Source organism: Juglans microcarpa x Juglans regia, chromosome 4D, assembly GCF_004785595.1.
Source record: "Juglans microcarpa x Juglans regia isolate MS1-56 chromosome 4D, Jm3101_v1.0, whole genome shotgun sequence".
Lineage (NCBI taxonomy): Eukaryota > Viridiplantae > Streptophyta > Magnoliopsida > Fagales > Juglandaceae > Juglans > Juglans microcarpa x Juglans regia.
In genome coordinates, this window is record NC_054600.1 from 76004 (window position 1) to 98184 (window position 22181).

General features: G+C 35.5%; 3 protein-coding genes across 3 annotated transcripts; all 3 read right to left on the reverse strand.

Moving 5' to 3' along the window:
• Positions 1-1004: 1004 nt before the first annotated feature.
• On the reverse strand, positions 1005-2192 carry LOC121261366. Its single transcript, XM_041163699.1, has 2 exons — positions 1748-2192; positions 1005-1261 (listed from the first exon to the last, which is right to left on the reverse strand). The coding sequence occupies exons 1-2, from the start codon at positions 2190-2192 to the stop codon at positions 1005-1007; spliced, it is 702 nt and encodes a 233-aa protein (XP_041019633.1).
• Positions 2193-2196: 4 nt separating this feature from the next.
• Positions 2197-2997, reverse strand: LOC121259500. Its single transcript, XM_041161106.1, has one exon. It carries the CDS (start codon positions 2995-2997, stop codon positions 2197-2199), a length of 801 nt encoding a protein of 266 aa, XP_041017040.1.
• A 3082-nt stretch (positions 2998-6079) lies between these two features.
• Positions 6080-16914, reverse strand: LOC121261368 (protein PIN-LIKES 3-like). Its single transcript, XM_041163700.1, has 11 exons — positions 16816-16914; positions 16431-16610; positions 15664-15743; positions 15407-15531; positions 14683-14804; positions 13551-13745; positions 9117-9209; positions 8370-8470; positions 7510-7562; positions 7176-7361; positions 6080-6447 (listed from the first exon to the last, which is right to left on the reverse strand). The coding sequence occupies exons 2-11, from the start codon at positions 16563-16565 to the stop codon at positions 6323-6325; spliced, it is 1215 nt and encodes a 404-aa protein (XP_041019634.1). The 5' UTR covers positions 16566-16610; positions 16816-16914; the 3' UTR covers positions 6080-6322.
• Positions 16915-22181: the final 5267 nt, after the last annotated feature.

Here is a 22181-nt window from a genome sequence, read left to right on the forward strand (position 1 = left end):
TTGGGTGACACTAATATTTTCAAAAATGCTACGACCCGAAAGGAAGGCTCCTTGTTCAAGAGAAATAATTTTAGCAAGCAAAGGGGAGATACGGTTAACCATAATTTTAGTGCAAATTTTATAGAACACACTACATAGACTAATAGGCCTAAACTTATCAAAACTCGTCGGATTATCCACTTTAGGAATTAAAATAAAAAAAGTTGCATTAAAAAAGCGTGGAAGGACCATACCTCGAAAAAATTCTGCCACAGCATCAACAACATCAGAACCCACTATATGCCAACAAGATCGATAGAAGCCCGACCCAAATCCATCAGGACCCGAGCTACTATCTTCCGGAATGGAGCAAAGAGCATCATAGACTTCCCGAGATGAAGGAACATGAGAAATAAAATCATTGTCACACTGCGAGATAATTGGTTGAACTAAATCTCCCAGGCACGGCTCAACACGGACAATGCCAGCCTCCAATAATTGAGAAAAATAAGAGATAGCCCCTTCGTGGATCTGCTCTGGAGAGGAAAGAATAGAACCATCTTCTAATTTCATCTCTTTCACCTCTTTATGATTACGACGACTGATAGCACGAAAGAAATTAGAACTAGCTTCACCCTTTTGAATCCAACCTTGTTTAGCCTATTGGGCTAAGCGTTTTTCTTCCCTATCCATCCAAACTGATAGCTCTAACTCGGAGGCAACAAGGTCGTCCTCCACGTCTTCGGTATACTCAGATTGCAAACTGGCCTCCAAGCCCTTTATCCGATCCTCAAGAGCCGCTATGTGAGTATCTGTTCTACCAAAAACTTTCTTGTTCCAAATTCTCAAAACAGTTCTTAGTCTTTTAAGTTTAGTAACAAGCATATACAAATGAGACCCCCCAATAACATTATTATTCCAAGAGTGCAAAACACAATCAAAAAACTGAGCATGAGAAACCCACATTTGTTGAAATTTAAAGGAAGTATAACCATATCGAACAAATTGATTCTCCAACAAGATCGTCATCGGCGCATGATCAGAAGAGGTACGTGCCAAGTATTCCATAGTAGCATCAAGGAAAGTATCAAGGGCCGCTGTATTAAAAAAACAACGATCAAGACGCGCCCAATGCCTGGAACTTCCAGAATGACCATTACACCAAGATAAAGAATTTCCACGGAAAGGCATATCAAGGAGCCCACAAGCGCCCACCCAACCATTAAACTCCTCCATCGCCAGTGCCAACCTCGGCCTACCACCTCTACGCTTAGAGTCATTTCTGATAATATTAAAATCACCCATCACCATCCAAGGTAATTGATGAATATTAGCACCCATCAACGAATCCCACATTCTTCGACGCTCCAAATAGGAGCATTTCGCATAAACAAAAGTAATCCGAAAATCATGCAAATTAGAAATACGAACTGTCAAGAATTGATCTCACATACACTCGACAACTAAATTTAAATCCTTAGCCCAAAACATCCATAATTTACCACCTTCATCCACATTAGAACAACAATAATCAAAATGCAATCTATCACACCACATATCTAACCTGGATTTACTAACCATAGGCTCAGCAATAACAAGAATTTTAGGATGGAACTTCGATACCAGATTTTTAAGGCGCTTTCTCGACGTCCCCACACCCCGAGCATTCCAATACAAGAAAGAACTATTCATAAATTAAGACGGGAGGGCTTGCTTACAACCCTAGAAGAACCCCTTAATTTAATACCTCTCCCTTTACATTGCTTTCCTGACTGAAAATCCGAGTCTGAGACCACAAGATTTTCCTTAGATAAATGTTCAAAGACCCCGTCTGAATCAGAGTCAGAGCAAATAAAACCATCAATGCAATTTTTCTCACGTTCAACGTCCGCACAATCTGGGTCACTACCGTACTGGGCATGGACACACCCATCATGGGCCAATTCTTCATCAACTTCTTCATTAAGCTCCTCAAATATAATTGGTTCCAAAGGAAGGCTGGGCCCATTTTCAACATGCGCCACGGTGCTGGGCTGCTTACCTTCATAGAGAACCTCAATACGAGACCCCATGCCAAAAGCGTCCTCACACAACCCAGACTTCGGCATACCCACAGTACCTTGACCCGCATCATCTTCATCGGCAAAATTTTCCAACGGAAATTCAACATCATTCACAGCTTTCGGGATAACCTCGTGATTATTGGCAGCCATATTCTCACCAACCAAGACAGGAACAGCCTCCTTTTTCCTTTGGTTTCTGGTCTCTTCCATACCGACAGGTCTTTTGATTATGGCCTTGGCAGCGACACTTCAAGCAGTAAGCCGGCAAAGTCTCGTATATGATCTCCTGCCTACGGCTTCTTGGCATCCCAGGAATACCAATCCAAAAATGTGAGATTTGCTCCTTTGAGGCATCAATCTCTAAGCAAACCCGAGCCCCATCTGTGCGAGTGGCACACGTCGTAGGATTATCGCGACGGATATATCTCCCTATCGGTGCCGTAAGCATCTCGAGTACAGAAGAATGGTAAAAGTTGGGAGGAAGGCCAGGTAAGAACACCCAAGCAGGAACAAACGGCGGTTCCAGATCTTCATCAAACTCAGGAGACCAAGCAAAAGGACGGTATGGAACACCTTCTATATTGCACGACTCCCTTGACAAGGCCTTATGAAGGTCAGTTTCGTTGGTCATGCGAATGAATATATTTCTAGGGCGTTGCATGGCCGAAACTACGGGCATCGATGACAGACCCCAGCGGCTTCGGATGAAGGCACAGATGCAATCGAGAGAGGGTCTCTGTCGTAAGAATTTTACAACCATGGAGAATCTAAAAGGTTCCGAAGTTTTGAGAATTTCCTCAGAAGAGAAGGAGAAGAAAACTTCTTCACCTTCCATGTATTTCGGTTGCCTGAACGGAACAACCACCTCTGGCAGTGGTTGGGGAGCGGTTGAGAATAGATCAGTGTACGACCGAGGAGGACCAGCCATGGAAGGCTGGCCATCAACGGCCGCCATGCAGAGGACGTAGGTTTACGAAAAAGAAAAATTAAAAAGATGTGTACTAGCTCAACGACCATGGAATGTCAAAGGTTTCATAAGCTCATTCAGGAAGGCCTAAGCATTCATGAAATCACGCTAAACATGTCAATATTCAGGTTGCGAATTCATGATCTTCCTCTAGAAATGATGATCAACCCGAATGCCAAGAAAATAGGAAATGTACTGGGTAATCTCATCCAAGTTGATTAGGTCTCAAGCTTTGGAATAGCTCTAAGAAGGTTCATGAGAGTGCAAGTAGAAATCAATGTAGATAAACCTTTCCTCAAAAGCTTTCCTTTATCTCGTCCAAGTAGACCTGCAACCTAGGTTTTCTTTAAATATGAGAGATTATCATAATTTTGCTACTGCTATGGTCGTCTAGGCCATATTCAGCAATCCTATCCAGTTTTGACAATACTAACAGAAGCACCTAAATTCGGATCGTGGATGGGGCCGGAGAATGATGACGTGAGAAGGTTTAACCACACTAGAGACCAAAATATCATGCCTAACAACCAAGGGTCTTACATGGTAGTCATAGCCAGAACAATTCCTCTCCCTCCCATAACCATTAGAGAACCACCTGAAAACGGAGGACCCACTTCCCACATATCCAGAAAAGGCAAAGAAAAATTGTGCTTAAAGCAAAATGAGTCTGCATTAACCCTTCCAGAATACTTGGCAAGTTCCATGACCATCTCCATTAACAACACTTCTGAAGCACATCGTCCCAAATCTATGTCTACATTAGAGAAAGAACACTTCTATGATATTTTTCATTTAACCCCAAGTACTTAGAACCAGCAATGACTCTTTAAACCATGATATTCTTCGGATTCAAGTGAGAGTTATTAATAAGATTATTAAAAATTCTTCGACTACTTAACAGCAAAAACATATTTGGAAGATAAATAGCTCAAAAAAAAAAAAAAAACACACTCCTATTATGCTAAGAAATCAGTGTTAAGCAAAATCCAATCCCGCACAAACACGAACTTTAATTATCATTCCTCCCACCTCCCACTGGAATCTTGTTCTCAAGATGCAAAGATGGAAATTGAAAGGCTACCTCGTATCCCATAATCTCTCCTTTCACTCCACCTTTCTTAACGAGGAATACTCGAGGCTGATGTGAGTCGCTAGTTACAATTGAAACAGTCCTTTTCTGCGACAATTTTTAGTTTGAAGATGTTTGCTCAATTTGGCATCACACATCTGCACCAATTCAATGCTAGTCTTTGGCTTAAACATTCTGATCACCTCTGCAATCTCGTCCTTCAAAGCACCTATAAAAGTCTCGATTAATGCCTTTTAGGTCCACCTAATCACCCTAGTTGCTAGACGCTCTAACTTTAGCTAGAAAGTCATGGAGTTTTCCTACTTGACAATGGAGCCAAAGCGACCAAATAGTTCCTGCACAGTCATTACAAGGGACTTCCTTCCTTCCGTTCTTATAAGCCTTTTGAACCCATTACCACCACATGCTAGTCTCTCCCTCACGGTGAAAATAGGCCAAAACCAGTTTCTAATCATCAGTTGTTCCTTGGAATCCAAAGACTGGCCTCAAACGATCAACCCATACAGTTGGATCGTCGTCAGAGTAACGAGGAAAGTTCATTTTAAATTGCCGTGCATGACTCTGTTGTTGAACTCCTTTCTCTCGAATAGGAAGGGGTGCATGACTCATGACAATGAGCCTTCCTTGTGATTATGTGGAGTTCTCCTAAGTTACTTTAGTGAGTGTCGGTGTGATAGAGAAAGAAACCCTTTGATGGAATTCAAAGTCTTTTTCATATTTTGAAGCTTTCCACTTGTATCATTGCTACCATCACAACCTCCGGGAATCCGAACTCCAAAATCTGAATCCCCTCCTTAATGTTTGACATTACTCTGATACCAACAAATACCCAATATTTGTCTCACAAATATCAGAGGAAAATCCAAATAAATGAAAGAGATCCTCTTGGGTAGTAGAGACAACAAAGTTAGATATCTCTTCTTGGAAAACAGAGACCACAATTGTTTGTTAATTTATTTTTTTTTTTCCTATAACATTTTCATTCAACCCTAAGCACTTGCAATTTCATTACCGACAACCAACCTAACAATTTATAAATAAACTTGAACTCTTTAACACCTATAAAGAGTGAAAGGAGCCGACGGTTCCTCCAATCACCATGCATTAATGGAACAGATAGGCCGAGATCCTGTCCCCTATAGGATCAGTCGCATTGAATGCAACTTGAAGTGGCCAGCTCCAAGGTCAGACTTGGAAAGAGGTTTTTTGTACTCAGTTAGGCTGGGCCCAGGCCCATCGCTCCAAGGCCCACGATCCCCAATGGGGGGAGGCCCAAACAAACCTAGGTGCTCGAGGAAGGGTGGAAGGAGCCAACGTTTCCTCGAGTCACCATACATTAACGGGGAACAAACAGCCTGGGGTCCTATCCCCTGCAGGATCGGCCACATTAAATGCAACTCGGAGTGGCCATCCCCAAGATCGGATCCCTGCAACTGATGGGAGCGGCTGCATTAAATGCAACGTCATGCCATCCGAGGCAAAGATAATCATTGCAGCTACAGAAGAACACCACAGGGAATTGGCTATAAATAGAAGAAGGCTGACAACGGGTTGGGGGTTACGCACTCGGTATATCTTTCGAACCTTCCTTAGCTTTCCTGGAACCTGTAGCAGAAATCTAACTTTGGCATCGAAGGTAACACGGCCACCTCGCACCACCTTTACAAAACATGCGTCAACACCTAATATAGTAAGAAATCATGATGCTAAGCAAAATCGTCTTGCACAAACACAAACTCTATCTTTGATATTCTACCAATTTCCCTTTAGCTTAAAAAGGAAGTACCATCCAAACTGTGTGTACTTATTTAATCATTGGAAGACACCTCCAAAATTTCACAGAGGTCGCCTTTTCTTTTGTTTTACAAGGCATGCTGCATCAACACTCTTCCAGAGTACGTGGCTCAATTGGGCAAAATAATAAATTGACTTTTCAATGCAAATGCTCTAAATTAAGAATTGTTAACAGTACAATCAAAATGAGGAAACATTGTCCAATAAATATTCTTATAAAGCATTCTCACCTCACCCTCTGAATGTAATTGACACAGTGAATTGTAACAGTGTAGTGGTCTGAACAAGACGATGAAGAGTTGATCCACCTGTAGTCACAAGTAAACAACTCCAACCACTGATATGCTTATACTTGACCTTGGCTCTATATGGTATGTCTCGGGTTTGGAGGGAACGACACAGTTGTATATAACAAATGTAGAATAGGATTTATGAGACAATCCACATGTAGAAGGCTGACCACAGTGTAATAGAGAATGAAGCCACAACATATGACCATAGCATGATAACAGAACATTCACATTCACTAGCCCCAAACAGCTGGGTAATCGTACCTGCCAAGTTCATCAGAGTGACAAACAAATGAGAACATGAAGATTCTTAAAATAAGTATTTGATGAATGGGAACCATCTAATGAAGAAAGAACTTCGATGATTCTAATGTTAAGGTGACAAATGCAAGAGGTGAGAGGATCATGTATGCTAGGCTATAAATGCATCTTATTTGGTCTTCGATTGGAGTTTAAACATTCACAAAATGAAGGATTTCAGCAACATAAAATACAAATCCTAAAGGACTTTGCCTATGCTAATGTTATGTTAGGCCAAATTACAACTTTCAAGTGTATGGACAAATTAATTAAATGTCAGTTATCTGAATCCTGAAATCCTGAATACCAAGGTTGAATGCATGCCAGTACATTTACACTACACAGTGAACAAGTCTAGTGCGTTGTTCACATTTGAACCTCTTCTGCAGCCTGCAAACAGAAAGTCTTTAACACTTACAGGAAAAACCGGTCGGACTATTAGATCCCAAAGAAAAAACGGTATGCCCATTTGTGTACTACATTAATGAAATTTTTCCTGTGGTCATAGTAATTATATGTAGTGCTAATGAAATGATCTTAAGCTAGATTATAAGTACAAAATTTTCCAGAGTTCAAAGGTAGAGGATAAAAAGATACAAGTAAGCAAGTTGCAACAAGAATAGAACTACAGAGAAGGCAAACAATCAAGAAATGAACTATCCATTTTTTAAACAAAAGGAGAGTTGTCATACCTATACTCATTGCAGGTGGAAGTGCATATTGAAGCATTAAAATAAATTGGTATAATGAGTTTGATCCAACCATGCCCCACATTTGTGCAGCTTTAACGACAACAATACCGAAAAGCGGCAATGCAATATACCTTACTGCCATAACACCTAAAGTAAGTAGCAAACTTACTTCGGATCTTCTCAACCCTGAAAGATAGAAGATATAATGGTTAGAAATTATATAAAACTGATTTAGATAGAATTTTATTCTTTCTTTAGCTAATTTGAGGCAGAATCAGAACTAGGAAAAATCAAGATTAGCATGAGAAGAGATCAAATTAGTTTAGGAAAGTACCCTTAAGCAGGTTTGCTCCCACTATCAAAGTCATAGATGGAATAGTTGCCTCCCTGCATTTCAGATTTAAAATTGACAAGAAAATTAAAAACACTCTTTAAGTTACCCCGACAAGGGTTTGCTCTCCCACAACTGCAATTAAAAACAAATTCATGCCTTTGATGATTTACAAAAACTAATGGATGATTAGGCAAGAGCGAATAGCTAAACACAAAGGATACTCCAGTGATCTAGGGTTTAAAGAATCCATTGTGAAGCTAATAAGAACCCACAAGGATTCTTAATGGAAACAGGGAAATAAAATGTAATGTAATCAATTCCGATAACTCGAGGGATCAGGAAACCTCCAAATTGGGCAAAAGCCTGTGCAAGTCATCCATACCCCCTTCGTAGAACATTCTCCAGTATTAGTTCTCTGGATCCATAACTGACTGGAAAGGAAAATACAATAATATCCCAGTATAAATGGTCATAGAGGAGAACCCTAGGTCTATAACAGAAGCAAAACTGATAGATGATATGGGGGTTATGACTGGTTGTTTCATGCAAACAGAAAGCAAAAGCATTTGATAACGGTTAGAATTTTTCTTTTCTGGTCGTAGAGGAACAACAAGATGTTCGAGCTCAATGAGTCGATCTATTATTCTTCTTAAAAATAGAGATAACCAACACACTTGAAGCGAGCAAGAATTTTTCATAGAAAAGTACGGCAAAAAGGAAATCAATCAATATAATATGCATCATGCTACTAGGATCAATGGTCCCAACCGATCTTTTAATTGAATGCGTGCTTGCTTAGAAAAAAAAAAAAAAAAATCTCTACCATCTGGTGCTCAACAGGGGATGTATGAAATTAATACCCAAGCAGAGACGCAGAGCTAGTGATCACGCGAAGAGGAGCACTATCACCAATCATTAGCTTCCGTATTGGAGAAACTATTCCGATGATCAAACCAACAGCCTAGACGAGAAAACAAATGCAAATTAATGGATTGTTCACGTATTACAAATTCAACACAAACACATAAATCTTAAGTGGCATGAACGTGTGAATGGGCACTCATGCTAGACATCCAAAAGCTAGAGGTTTTCTTTTACTACCCTTTTCTTCGTAGAATAAAATTAAAATTAAATTTACCTGTTTCATTAGCTAAATTTTTTAAAATATGTGGTGATATAATTAAATATTTAAGTGTTGCGACCATTTATTAAATGAGAGTTAGTCCCACATGTTAGAGTGAATATTCAAATATAAAGGCTAGCTATAGGCAATATCAAGTTATATGTAAATTTAATTCAAAGAAAATAACGGAGTTATTGGCATTCTAAAATAATTTTCTGGTTTTGCAATTAGTAGTCCAAAATGTCATTCCCTTTCTTGCTAAGGAGGAAAATATATTTGGTCAACAATCGATTTGGTTGAAGTTAATAGAAATAATAATACTAATTATAATGACAATGGTTACGATAATTACAGCTAATAATACTTGTACTTCTCTCGGATATCTTAGAAGGATGATAGATAGAACAAATAAATCCCTTACTGCTTAACTACTTAAAGATTTCAATGTTGCAGGGTATAGAAGCGCTGCTGCGCTAGTACATACCACACCAATTGTAGACGGCGCGAACAACATTTTCAGATTGATCTGCTCTGCATACATCTTAATGCGCTCAATAATCTGATTCAGTATCTTTGCCTGCCGAAGAAATGAAAGTGGTTATAAGATTGATGTTGGAAATATTTTCAAAATAATTATATATTATATTTATTACTAAAATTATTTTTGAGATTTATTTTAAAATTTATAAATTATTTTGAAAAAAGAAAATTTATGGAAAGGTTATAATCCCATGCTTATGGTTATAATAAATTGGGTCGAAATATGTAACATAACCCATTCATTGGCATAGTGGAAATGGTTGGTTGACCTAAAAGTGGAAGGGGTTGAATCAACTCTTTGTAAAGAAATAGGTTTTAAATTAGAGTAATGTTACATGCAGTCGTAAAGTGCACAAACGTCATGCAATCACTTTGAAAAAGAGGAAGGTCTACAATTAAAAAATTAATTTTTTTTTTCATATGGATCATGTATTTATTTACTTTTTTAACGTGATTACACGTCGTTTGTGTACTCACGACTGTAATTATTATTTCTCTTTAAATTTTAATGATTTTAATGAAAGAATGAACATCCACAAGGGCAGGGCACATAGCAGCCAGCATATCCGAAACACATGAAGAGACAGTTCTTGCTTGTTGGAAAGTAAAATGCAAAAGGTGTGAACTAGTTGGGGATCGAACTTTTGGGCAAACAAGTTGGAGAAGCAATGTGGTGGTTGGAACAAGTCCAATCTTTATGTCATTTGCTAACAGGTACATATATATATATATATATATATATATATATACATACATACACATACATCTACACATACATACCTATTCGAAACAGATTTCAAAAAACGGAAATTGTATACCTTTTCGTTTGCATCCTTTGGCTATATATAAATAGACCACATGGCTTGCAAAATAATATATCCTAAAAGGAAATTTGAAAATTCTCTCTTCCAAAAATTTTCTGCAAAGAATAGATTTATAATATCTTGATTAAATAGTAAAATCTAAGGGTATTTAGGCCTAATTTTGCATATGCATAACGCAATTAAACAACCAAACTTGTTCCAGACTTCATTGTATATTACAAGCAAATTTACTTGTAACCTATGTGCATACTGTTACTGGTGGAGGTGAATATTGTTTTAGGGTAAGCAACATTGTCACACACCTTGATTCAAACTCTTTTCTCTCACTATTTTCTTTTTTTGCAGCCCCTTTGCTCCAACAATTCTAAGATAATATTAGATTACTAATGGTGCATGGTTTGAGAGAGTTTGCTACGGATTTTTTAAAACTCGAAAGCTTTGATGGAACCAATCTTCTACGCTGGCAAAAGAAAATGCACTTTCTCTTGACCAGTCTCAAAGTGGTGTATGTTCTAACCACTCCCAGACCTTCTGTAAATGAGGATAAGATAACCGCTTAAAGTAGGACAAGAATCAAATCGGGACAAGAAGACTACATCTGTAAGGGACATATTTGCAAGACAATGTCTGACACATTGTTTGTTGCTTACCAGAATAAAGCAATCGCTAAAGATTTGTGGAATGCACTTGAGGCTAAGTACATTTTAGAAGATACTACAAGTAAGAGATTTTGGCTACAAAGTTTTTCAATTATAACATGATAGATTCTAGGTCTGTTGTTGAACAATTCAATGATATTTTTCATATTCTTAATCAATTCATTCAACACGATATGAAAATGGATGAATCCATATCAGTTTCATCTATTATTAATAAACTTTCTCAATCATGAAAAAACTACAAAAGGAAGGGAGGAAAGGTCTCTAGAAAAATTAGGTCAATATCTTCGTATACAAGAAGAAATTGGGCTTAGAAATAGTAATGAAGAGCACGACTTTTGGACCTCCAACATGCACATGTTAGAGGAAGGGAAAACCCACAAATTCGAACAACCTAACGAATCCAGATTTGAAAACCGAAAGAGAAGGAATCATTTTGGAAGAAAACAAAGGGACTTCCAAAATGAGAATCATAAGAATTTCGGAGTACGTTGCTTCCATTATGGCAAACAAGTTCATTACAAGAAAGATTGTCATTATCTTAAAAAAAACCGAAAGGATTCTGGTTATAGAGCAAATTTTAAGGCCATGATTTCTGTGACCAACATTCTCAAAAGAGATAAATCCTGGAACTCAGGAGTAACAAGGCATCCCTATAAAGGCAAGAGCCTGTTCAAGAGGTACGAGCCAATGGATTTGTCAACTAAAATAAAAATAAAAAATAAAAATAAAAATAGAAATTCAATTACAATCTACCCAGCCCTAAACTCCAAAAACATGAGCCATAAGATGTTTTTCATTATAGGCTTTGTTAGGAATCAACAACCATGCAACTGGTAAAAACATAGTCAAGGATTACTTCCTTTTGTGACACCGTGTCTCAAACATAGTGGCATCAAATCAATGTGTTTAGTTCTTCCATGATATTTTGGATCCTTAGCATATGCGAAAACGCCCATGATATCACAAAAATTCATCACTAGATTAGAAGTATTCATCCCGATGTCTAGGTGCTTAAGGAACCTCCTCAACCAAACAACTTTCTGCACTACTGTTGAACATGCTATCTACTCCATCTCCATGGTAGATAGGGTTATCCAAGGTTGTTTCTTGTTGCTTCATATAATAGCCCCATTGTTTAGCAAGAAAACTTATCCAGTTGTCAATTTGCACTCATCTAATTCACTGCCCCAATTAGCATCGCTGTAACCTATCACCAACAAATGTGAATCTTGATAGCACAATATATAGTTTGCAGTTCTCTTGAGATATCTCAGAATTCTCTTGATTGCTTTCTAATGATTTAGTTTGGGGTTAGACTGGAATCTACTAAACAAGCCAACTTCATAGAATATGTCTAGTCAAATACGCATCCTTATTTACACCAGGCTACTTATAGTGCTCTAGCATAGGGAACCCATGCCATCTTTTCTATTTCACTTTGAGTCTTGGAACACACTTCTTTGCATAAACTCTTGAATTTGGGAATATGGGTGTTAATAGGTTTACACTCATATATTTGAAAGCGCTTAGGAACCTTTTTTATGCAAGTATGTTGAGTGAAACACAAAAATCTCTTTGAACGATCTCTATAAATATTAAATATCAAAATGTATTCTCTTTCACCCATGTCCTTAATATCAAAATTAGGGAAAACCACTAGTTAGTGGAGACAATCTACCAGTTATCATTTCCCGATTAAAATGGAACTTTCTTAGACCATTTAACATAGACACAGTAATCTTATGCGATCATCATAAACCCATTTGAAAGAATGACTCGATAGAATTTGAGATACCATTGTTTAGATAATTGCTTTTGGTTATATATAGATTGTTTAAGCTTACACACTTTGTGCTCTTGACATTTTGTCACACAACCGTGGCTTGACCCATATAGATCTTTTTATCTAGTTCTCCATTGATAAAAGCCATCTTAATGTCTATTTGGTAGATTTCCAAATTCACATATGCTACTATAGCTAATATCATGCAAATTGAGGCAAACCTCACTATTGGAGAGAATGTTTCTTCATAGTTGACACCCTCTTGTTGGTTATATTCTTTTGTCATTAGGTAGGTTTATACCTCTCTATCGGCACGTCCACCTTGTATGTAACCTTTAGAACCCATTTGTCCCTAATGGCTTTCTAACCTAGCGGTAGATCTACCAAATCCTAGACATGGTTGGTCCTCATAGACTTCATTTAATCATTGAGTGCTTTCATACACTCATCCTTAGTAGAAGATGAGAGAGCCTCTTGAGTTTTTCTAGACTTATCATTATGCAAAGTTACAATAAAAACTTCCCTTTCAATCTCAAATTGACAACGGAAAACATTTCTATATGAGCTTCTACATGATTGAGGCTTCTATATATATATATATATTGAAAGGTGAAAGACACAACCTATTCGGAACTGTTTTCTGGTCGCATCATTTTGCCATTTATAAATAGACCCCTTGGCTTGCACTTTGAGGCTCTCTCTCTAATATATTTCTTTTCTTCAAAACTTGTTAAAATCTATTTGTTCTTAAGAGAACAGATTTCTAATTTTTTCGTTGAATAGCAAAATCTAAAGGTATTTAGAATCTAATTTCGTGTATGCATAAGGTAGTTAAACAAACAAAGTTATTTTGAGTTTCATTGTATCTTAAAAGCAAATTCGCTTATAACTCGTGTCCATACTATTATTAGTGTGGACGAATATTGTCTAAGGAAAGTGACATTGTAACACACCTTAAACCAAGCTTTTCTCTCATTATTTTTTATTTTGCAGCCCCTTTTGTACCAACATGTTATTAGTAATTTGTTGATTTATTTTTTTAAATTAAGAACAGCGGAATGTATTTTGGGCAATAAAACAGAATTAAAAATAGGCAAAGCCAGGAATACCTTCACTTCTCCCCCAGATCCATTGAGAGGCAGTTCAACTTGATCCGAATGGTCATCAAAGCTTCGACAGTCGCTTGAAGGAAGTAGGGATGCTGTGCAAGTCTCTGAAAATGTTTCTGACGGTTCTCCGATGCTTTTATTTGCAAATATCCGCATGATCGTATATACATAAGACCATATATAAATTGCACCAACCTAGAGCATCATAAGAAGGTATAACGATAAATCCCATATCTTGTAAGACATACTAAAAAAGTACCATTCTAGCGAAGGTTGGAATTCTCTGATCATTTGCCAAAGCATATTATAGGAGAAAAGAATGACGTAGAAAATAAGGCAGAAAATAGAGGTAGTTGAAGCAGTATAAACTAGATCTTTATTGCACTATAAAATCATTCTTGCACAAGGTACATATATATATATATATATCTATATACATATATTATACTAAATCATTGTCATGTGTAAATTATTATTTACAGAATAATGTTTTGAGAATATTTTAACACGTCACTTCAAACTCCAGATCACCAAATTTGCTTGAGTTTGGAAATAGGTGCGTGATCTGGCTCGGAGGGAGAAATTGAATCGAATTTGTCGGGCATCAAGAACCGCGCCATCAAAATGGTATTGTCATAAGAGTAATGATATACCTAATATTTTATATAATATATTGTACAATAATATATTAAATGAAGAATATTTTTATAAAATTAAGATATTTGACAAAAATTAGTAAAAAGATGTTTTTACTAAAAGTAATAAATGGGAAATTTTTCAAAAACTCGTTACGTACTAAGCATCACCTTAAGACGGGATGTCACGTGCGAGGGAAGATTGTTGATTTTACACGTGAGCTAGAAATGTTAAGTGTGAGAAATTTATATCACTTAGTTTGGCCCTAAACAGATTAGTTTTCAGGTCGACTGGTGTTTCATGTGTTACTATATTGTGGTCTTGAAAAAAAAAACAGTCCGCAAATTGTTATATATCCTCTCCCAGAGTTTGGGATCTCTAATTCATATGAACATTTTTCGTTTGGCTTCGTGGTGTTTCGTGTTTTCCCATGCATGATTAGTTCTATAAAACTTCGATTATTAGACAACTTGAACTTAAGAATTATAAATCATACCGCCATAGAAAGTGAAGCATAAACTTCACCATTTGTTGAGCAAGTAGATGAATCTCCAAATGGGCTATTTGTTTCATCACAAACTGCTGGGACAATAATCAGAAGCAAGTTTCCCAAATTTCCTGTTCACATTAACCCAGTACCCCCTGATCAAATGCGAAACTTGAGATAGAGCATAATATTCTAAACACATGATCTAGTACTTACATATAAACCGAACAAACTTGAAAGCCTTTCTCCTAAGCATAAGCAGAAACTTAATTTGTTGTCCCAAATAAGATTATATATATGCATTAAAGTGGCCAGTATATATGCTTTGTCCGAGTTATATGTATTATGAGCTACTTTAATTTTTAAGTTTTCTGTTACAATTTCGGGTTGGCAAAGGCATCAAAAGTCCTTTTCCAGAAAAGACCTAACAGAAATTATATGGTTCCCATTGAGATTAAAGGGATCAATGTGGCTGCATGTTTAGTCTCAGTTACAAGTAGGACCGAATAATGTTAATTAGTCTCAGTTACAACTATGGTAAGTAGAATATAAATTATTCTCTAAAAGAAAACAGCAAGAAAATTACTTTAATGACAAGACTGAAAATATTCTGAATCCATTTTTCCAAAGAGGGCATTGTTGCTATTAATATTGCATAGATTAGAGTCGACCTGACTTAAGAAGTTATAAAATGGAAAATGTATGAAATATAATAAACAAATCTTAAAAGTACCTGCAGAACAGCAACCGATTACAAGGCCATGTAGATGTTCAGGAGTTCTGGTTATTTTAACAAGTATCCATGCAAGTGTTGAGCCAATAATAAATGTGAGAAGGATATTCACTGGCATGAACCACCTTCACATTTCCATTTTCCCAAGAGTTATCACTTCAATATAATTATATGAAGAAACACAAGAAAAAATAGCTTTGCTGAAACAGTAGGAAAAGAGAAGGCATCACGAGGAGTACGAATATCCTGAAACTTACAAAGTAATCAGGCCCTGGAATGTAATGGTCTCTGACAAGTTGCTAACCATGAGTGCAGGAGTGAACACAAAAAACACAATCTGTTCCATGATTAAAATAGTTTTCAGTCCTTGATAAAAGTTTTTAACTCAAGGGCTAGTTCCAGTTTACGGATCTTAAATGATGTTTGCGAAATGAGAATTTTATAATAAATAGTAATAAAATAGTTTGTGAATAGTAATAAGATAGTTTGAGTAAAGTATTTATTAAGTTTTAAAAAATGAGAGAGAGAAAAAATTAAATAAAAAATATTATAAAATTCAAATATTATTTGAATATGTAGTTTTGTCTTGGAATTTAAAAAAATTGAATTATTTTTTATTTATAAATTTGAAAAGATTGTAATGATTAGTTTGAGAGTATTTGTGTATAAATCATATTTGATAAATAAATGAAATGAAATAAGATAAGATGGAAAAAGATTTTGCGGTAAACTATAACAGCACAGAATAATTCATGCAGCTAAGGACTGGTTTAATTTGAAAGCACGACCTTTCCGGGTACAAAAGGCAAACAATTTTTGGATACACGAAATGCTTTGTCGGTGATTAATGGAACCCAGCCACCAAAATCACTATAGATTTCATTATTTTCAGGCCATAATTGAGAATTCACGTGCAGATAACTAGTATGCATTAAAACGTGTCAAATTTTCGAACAGAAAACGACTACCCGATCAATATTACTGTTAATTGCTTCCCACCCCAAGCATGTAAGTATTAACTTACATTGTTCAAAATATGCCTTGCATCCGGCCCTAAGAGACCTATACGGTCTATTGCAAGCAATAATCCAACACCAGTGATCAGAAGCGTTTTGAGGACTGGCATCAACGCAACAACGAACAGGTTTACGAATCCCATTTCAGAACTTCTCCGCGGAACTCCTAAACAATCGTATTAACACCCCTGGCAAAGCAAAGCCATTTAAAAAAACTCGAACAGAACATGGTGGAGGAAAGAATAAAATGTTGATCCGTTACTATGGTCTATGCGCAAAGGTTTGTAGTTATAACTTGTAACAGGATGTCATTCAGGTAGAAGCCTCATAAACGGTACTCTGTACTCATCGTAATCTTTCAAGTTAAAGCAATAGACCGCGAGCAAAGAATACCTTATCGTGGATTTCTATCACAAATTGCAGCACTCGAACGCAGAAGTACGGTTGAAGGTGATTCAGAACTGGTGAAACGGTTGCCAATTTTCTCTACAAATAAACAGACCCGTATCCACATGATCAAGAGCAAGATGAACTATTAGTCGATTGCTTACACTTTATTAGTGGTTCAAAATAATTGAAACTTTGAATCGGAATATGTTGAAAGAGCATGAAAGAACAGCTAAAGAGCGGCCAGTAAATAAATTCACTCATGCAAAGTGGTGAGGTGTGAACAGAGTATCTTAGAGGTCAGTTGAGTTGGAATGGATTCTAAATTAAGATCATTGACCTGTAATGCAAATTTGTAGACAACGAATTTCTCAAATCAAGAAAAATTATTTTGGAATTCAACTTTGAACAGCAATTCTGTGAAAAACGTACTAGTTACCTGGTCACAACACTCGTAATGGCTCCTCTGCAAATTAAAACTCAAGATACCACAGATTGGAACAGAAAAATGTGTTCCTTAACGAAATAGAAGGAACCAAAGCATTTCGGTCACCCCCTATTGCATGCAAATAGGGTATTCCCCATGAACTCGAATTTACGGTGTAAACATCAAATCTGAAAGGAAGAGTCATTGCATAAGCGCATAATAATGGAATATCAGATTATTTTTCATTTTTTGAAGATAATTTTGGCAAGAGCTATGATTAGCACTAGCAGTGAGCTGGTGCTAGAAGGGCCCACTATGGGGTCGAGGTTGGATTCCCACTCTGGGGGACTACTAGTACTCGGTGAACCATGGTCCAGAAACCTCAAGATTCATATCTTAGATTTTTTATAATTAATACTAAAATAGTTTATAAATAATAATGAAATAGTAATAAATAATTTATAAATAATAGTAAAATGTTTGTGAATAATAATAAAATAGTCTGAAAAGTGTTTTATTTCCGAACATACCCTAAAATAATTACAAATACGCAATACTTTACGTAATTATTTTTATAACCATATTTTAAAATAAAAATATTTTATTAAAACCATGATTTTTTATAATTTTTTATACTTCATTTTACGAAATTTTCCTCTATTTAAAACATGATTGTTATAAATATTGTAAAAAGAATTGTGTTCATCATCTTATTTCTTTTTTAAAAAGAAAATAAAACTTCTCTTGATAAGAGAAAAAGAAATATTACATATTCTCCATGAATAATGATATACCCACAATATTTTATACAATATATTGTACATCAATGTGTTAAATGAAGGGTATTTTTATAAAATTATATTATTTTTATAAGATATTTTATAAAAAATACCTCTCATTTAATACATTATTATATAATATATTGTATAAAATATTATGAATAAATTATTTTCCATTCTCCGCCAGAATGATCTCTATCAAACTTGATGGAAAGGTTTCTTTTTTCTTTTGTCGGGACACGATTTGTTGACTGGCTTGGTTTTTTATTTTTTTTCCTCCACACAGAGAATAAAGTCCTTGAAGGCATTAACTAATATAGTTAGGCAATCACAAAGATCAATCTAAAATCTGGTTAGTTTGGATAGTGAAATAAGATGAGATAGTTTTAGATGAGTTGAATAAAATATTGTTATAATATTATTTTTTAATATTATTATTATTTTAGAATTTGAAAAAGTTAAATTATTTGTTATATTTTGTATAGAAATTTAAAAAAATTATAATGATAAGATGAGATGGAATGAAATGGATTGAAAGTATTTCTGTATCCAAACGGTATCTACGACAACAGTAAAAACAATCAATGTGAGCGTTACGATGAGCCCGCCTATGCAAGGGGAGGAGGTGAGCGAGCACGACGATGGCAATTTGGAATCGGTGGAGGGGGTCACGGGCCTACGGCAGCGCAAGAAGAAGGAGAAAAAAAAAAGAAAAAAAAAAAAAAAAGGTGGGGCGACGACGGGTGAGGAGTTAGAGATGAAATCTTAGGGCAGTGTTTTTTCTACAATCCATGTGTTTTTTTATATTTTCTATGTATTTGGAGTTTGTGTGTTTTGTTTCCTTCTCCTTTTGGATGATTGGGTTTTTTGTAATTTTGTAATTTGGTAATAATTGTCATTTTTTTATTAATAAAATAAATAGGTTATTGGACTTATGTCCATAGCATAGGAACCCCTCCTCTTTTGGAGGATGTGGTGATTTGGATACCCTTCCTCTTTTGGAGGTTGGGGTGGTTGGATATCCCACCTCTTTTGGAGGTGGGGGATGGTTTTTTTATCTATGTTTAAAGAGTGATACTCTATTATAAGAGTTTCTAGAAGTTAAGACAATGTTCGTCATAAAAAAATTTATGTGCGGGGAAGTGTACAACATATGTATAGTTTGGCTTATATTCAGAGTTTTCTCGTATTGACTAGTCATAGTAGTAACTTCCTTTATGGATGAAATAAAGTCTATTTCTTATAAAAAAAAGTGATGGTCAAATAAAAATTTAAAAATTGACGGATAATACCTATTATAATGAGATAATAAAAAATAAAAATATAATAGATATAATTTTAAGAGAAATAATATTTACACTCGTGGAGTGCACAAGCGCCACACTATCTTTTTGAAAAAAGTGAATAAATATAGAATACACATTAAAATAATTAATTTTTAAATAGTAAATCATATTTTTTTTTTCAAAACAATTACTGACACTTATACACTCTACTATTATATATAACATTATTCTAATTTTATTTTTCAAAAGCTTAATAGTACCACTTTTGACAAGATGCATTATTATTATGGCATTCTGATTTTTATTTTATTTTTTCAAACTCTCATTGTGAGCTTTGATAAAGCTCAATGCTCACTCTGTAATTATCATACCATTTAGGATTCCCTTTTTCTTTAAGTGGGACACATCTGCATCAATCACGTTTACTTTTGTTGGAATGACTCTTTAAAAGGTAAACCATTTGGATACTCAAACACCATTTTTAAATAATCCATTATAAAAATTTAGTTTACTACAATTATAGAAACAGTTATATACCCTTGAAGACTTGAAGTGATCGGTTTGAATATAAAAATATTTTTTAATTTATCTCATTTTATCATTATAAATTTTTTAAATTTCTATACAAAATATAATAAATAATTTAATTTTTTTAAATTATAAAATAATAATAATATTAAAAAATAATATTTTATTCAATTTATATAAATTTATCTACTGCTCTAATGACGTGCATCGAAATTTCCAATCCAACTGCCTTTCCCGCAAGGCACGCGACCGGTTCGTTGTGCCTGTTCTCCACTGGCACTAATGAGGAACATGAAAAGCTACGTGCAGAGCTTCCACCTGACTCCACTGCCCATGTGCATCATATGCTTGACCTTTGTTCTGTTACATGATTCCAATTCCATGTAAATTATAGGCCCAATTATTATTATTTTTTTCTCTTCTAACAAAATCGAACTTTCACGTGTTGCGTGCGCAAGCAGCTTTCCAGACATAATGGTGGGAAACGTGAAACAAAACCCATTGTTACTAGAGAAATGATAGCCTCACGATCTCTTTACAATTTTTCAATAATTTTTTAATAAAATAATATTTTTTAAATATTTATTTTAATTTAACTTTGATTTGAAGTGTTTAGAATTTTTAAAAATATTATTTTATTAAAAAGTTGTAAAAAAATTGTAAAGAGGCGGTAAAGCTATCATTGCTCTTTCCTTACTAATATGAACAAAAACTTCGCAGTTTAAAATTATTTTGTCTATCAAATCTTATTGCTCTACTTGTTCAATTGATTAAAAAACAAATTTATTTTTCTATTTAATAATTTAGAAAGTAATTTTAAGTGTATTGATTTTTTTTATATTTTAAAAATATTTAAATATATTAAAAAAATATAAATAAAAAAGTAAAAAGAAAAAACTATAAAATAACTAGCGACGACTATTCTGAAATTTGAACTGCAGAATACCCCGACTCTTTGTTCAACTATAACCATAACAAAACAATGATACCTGCAGATAGCAATTATATATTACATTTTGTCAGCGATCTACTGCAAGTCCGCGTCGCCCCCTTTCTTTACTTTTGTACGTTCCTTCTCGTTGTACTTTTTATATTTTATAAAAGAATTTCTAATCTGCAAATATCTTTACGAAGTAACGTGGCATAATATAATAATATAATGTGTTAAGTTATAATGATAGATCTCAAGAAGGTCAAATGTTTTTTCTTTTCTTTTTTTATAATTTTTTTTTATCTTTAAATATATATTTTTTTAAATTCACAATATTTTTAAAAAATATTTACTTAATCACTAAATAAATAAATATTGTTAGATACTCAAGAGACCAGTAGTCCAAGCATTTCTAAAAAAAACAAAAAGGGCATATCTGACTATTAATTCGTATTTTTTTTTTTTAAATTCTTTTGGTATACATAAAAATTTCCTTTTTTACTTTTTTTTTGACAAAATATTTCATGTGTCTCCTAAAATATATGCCAGATGAGTAAAGGGGTATTTTCCCCTATCGGCCCACTGCGCAAGTTCTCGATGGGCCAGTAGGAAATAAGTCAAAAAGCCCGATTGGGATCGACGACCTTCCTCTAAAAAGAGTCAATGGGCTTCTGTAGAGTATTCGACCCATAAGCGAAACCTACCCATGAAGCAATCCACGCATGGGGAAAGCGGACGGTAGAAGTAGATGGGACTCACCGTCCTGACCCTTCCCTGATGACACCTTACTCTCGTGAACCTGCCCAAGCAAGTGGGCAGGAAATATGGGCTAAACAAAGAATGTCCGAAGTGAGTCAAGGAGGCATGCCGCATTAAAAGTGCCACTACCCAGACTCCACGCCGCATTAATAACGCCACCCCAGAAGTCATGCTGCATTAAAGGATTCTCACAAATAAATAGTGGAAATGACATAAGTTCCTCAAAGTCAGGGATAAGTTGTCCCCACCCGAAGCCTAGTATAAAAGTCAACCCCCAGGTACGAAGAACTCTCTCTGGTTCCTTTAAATTTACGCACAAACTACTAAGAAGATATATTGACTTTAGCATCGGAGACTCCCTAGCCACCACCAAGGCCTTCATTCTCCGTATTTTCTTAAAGTGTTCAGGTGACAGCCCGAAGACCAGAGTTTCTAGAACCAGGTTCAAAGGAGTGCAAAACAAGACGTTAACAATGGCGCCGTCTATGGGATCTCTATAGACTTCATGTGTCCTTCGTATGCCTTCAACAACCTGTTCTCAGACAACTCGGGGACAGGAAGAAACAACGTCAACAAACATAGAAGCGAGGCTCTCCGCAATGGAACAACTAGTGGAAAATTTGACTACCGAGGTGGAGACCCTTCGGAAGGAAAATGAGACA

Coding starts and splice junctions, on each gene's coding strand:
- LOC121261366 (XM_041163699.1), bottom strand. CDS start 2,192: ATGGCTGCCAATAATCACGAGGTTATCCCGAAAGCTGTGAATGATGTT. Junction 1,262..1,747: donor AGACTCGGATTTTCAGTCAG/GAAAGCAATGTA, acceptor TAATATTATCAG/AAATGACTCTAAGCGTAGAG.
- LOC121259500 (XM_041161106.1), bottom strand. CDS start 2,997: ATGGCGGCCGTTGATGGCCAGCCTTCCATGGCTGGTCCTCCTCGGTCG.
- LOC121261368 (XM_041163700.1), bottom strand. CDS start 16,565: ATGGGATTCGTAAACCTGTTCGTTGTTGCGTTGATGCCAGTCCTCAAA. Junction 8,471..9,116: donor CGCCGTCTACAATTGGTGTG/GTATGTACTAGC, acceptor TTTCTCGTCTAG/GCTGTTGGTTTGATCATCGG. Junction 7,563..8,369: donor AGCTCTGCGTCTCTGCTTGG/GTATTAATTTCA, acceptor TCTGAAATGCAG/GGAGGCAACTATTCCATCTA.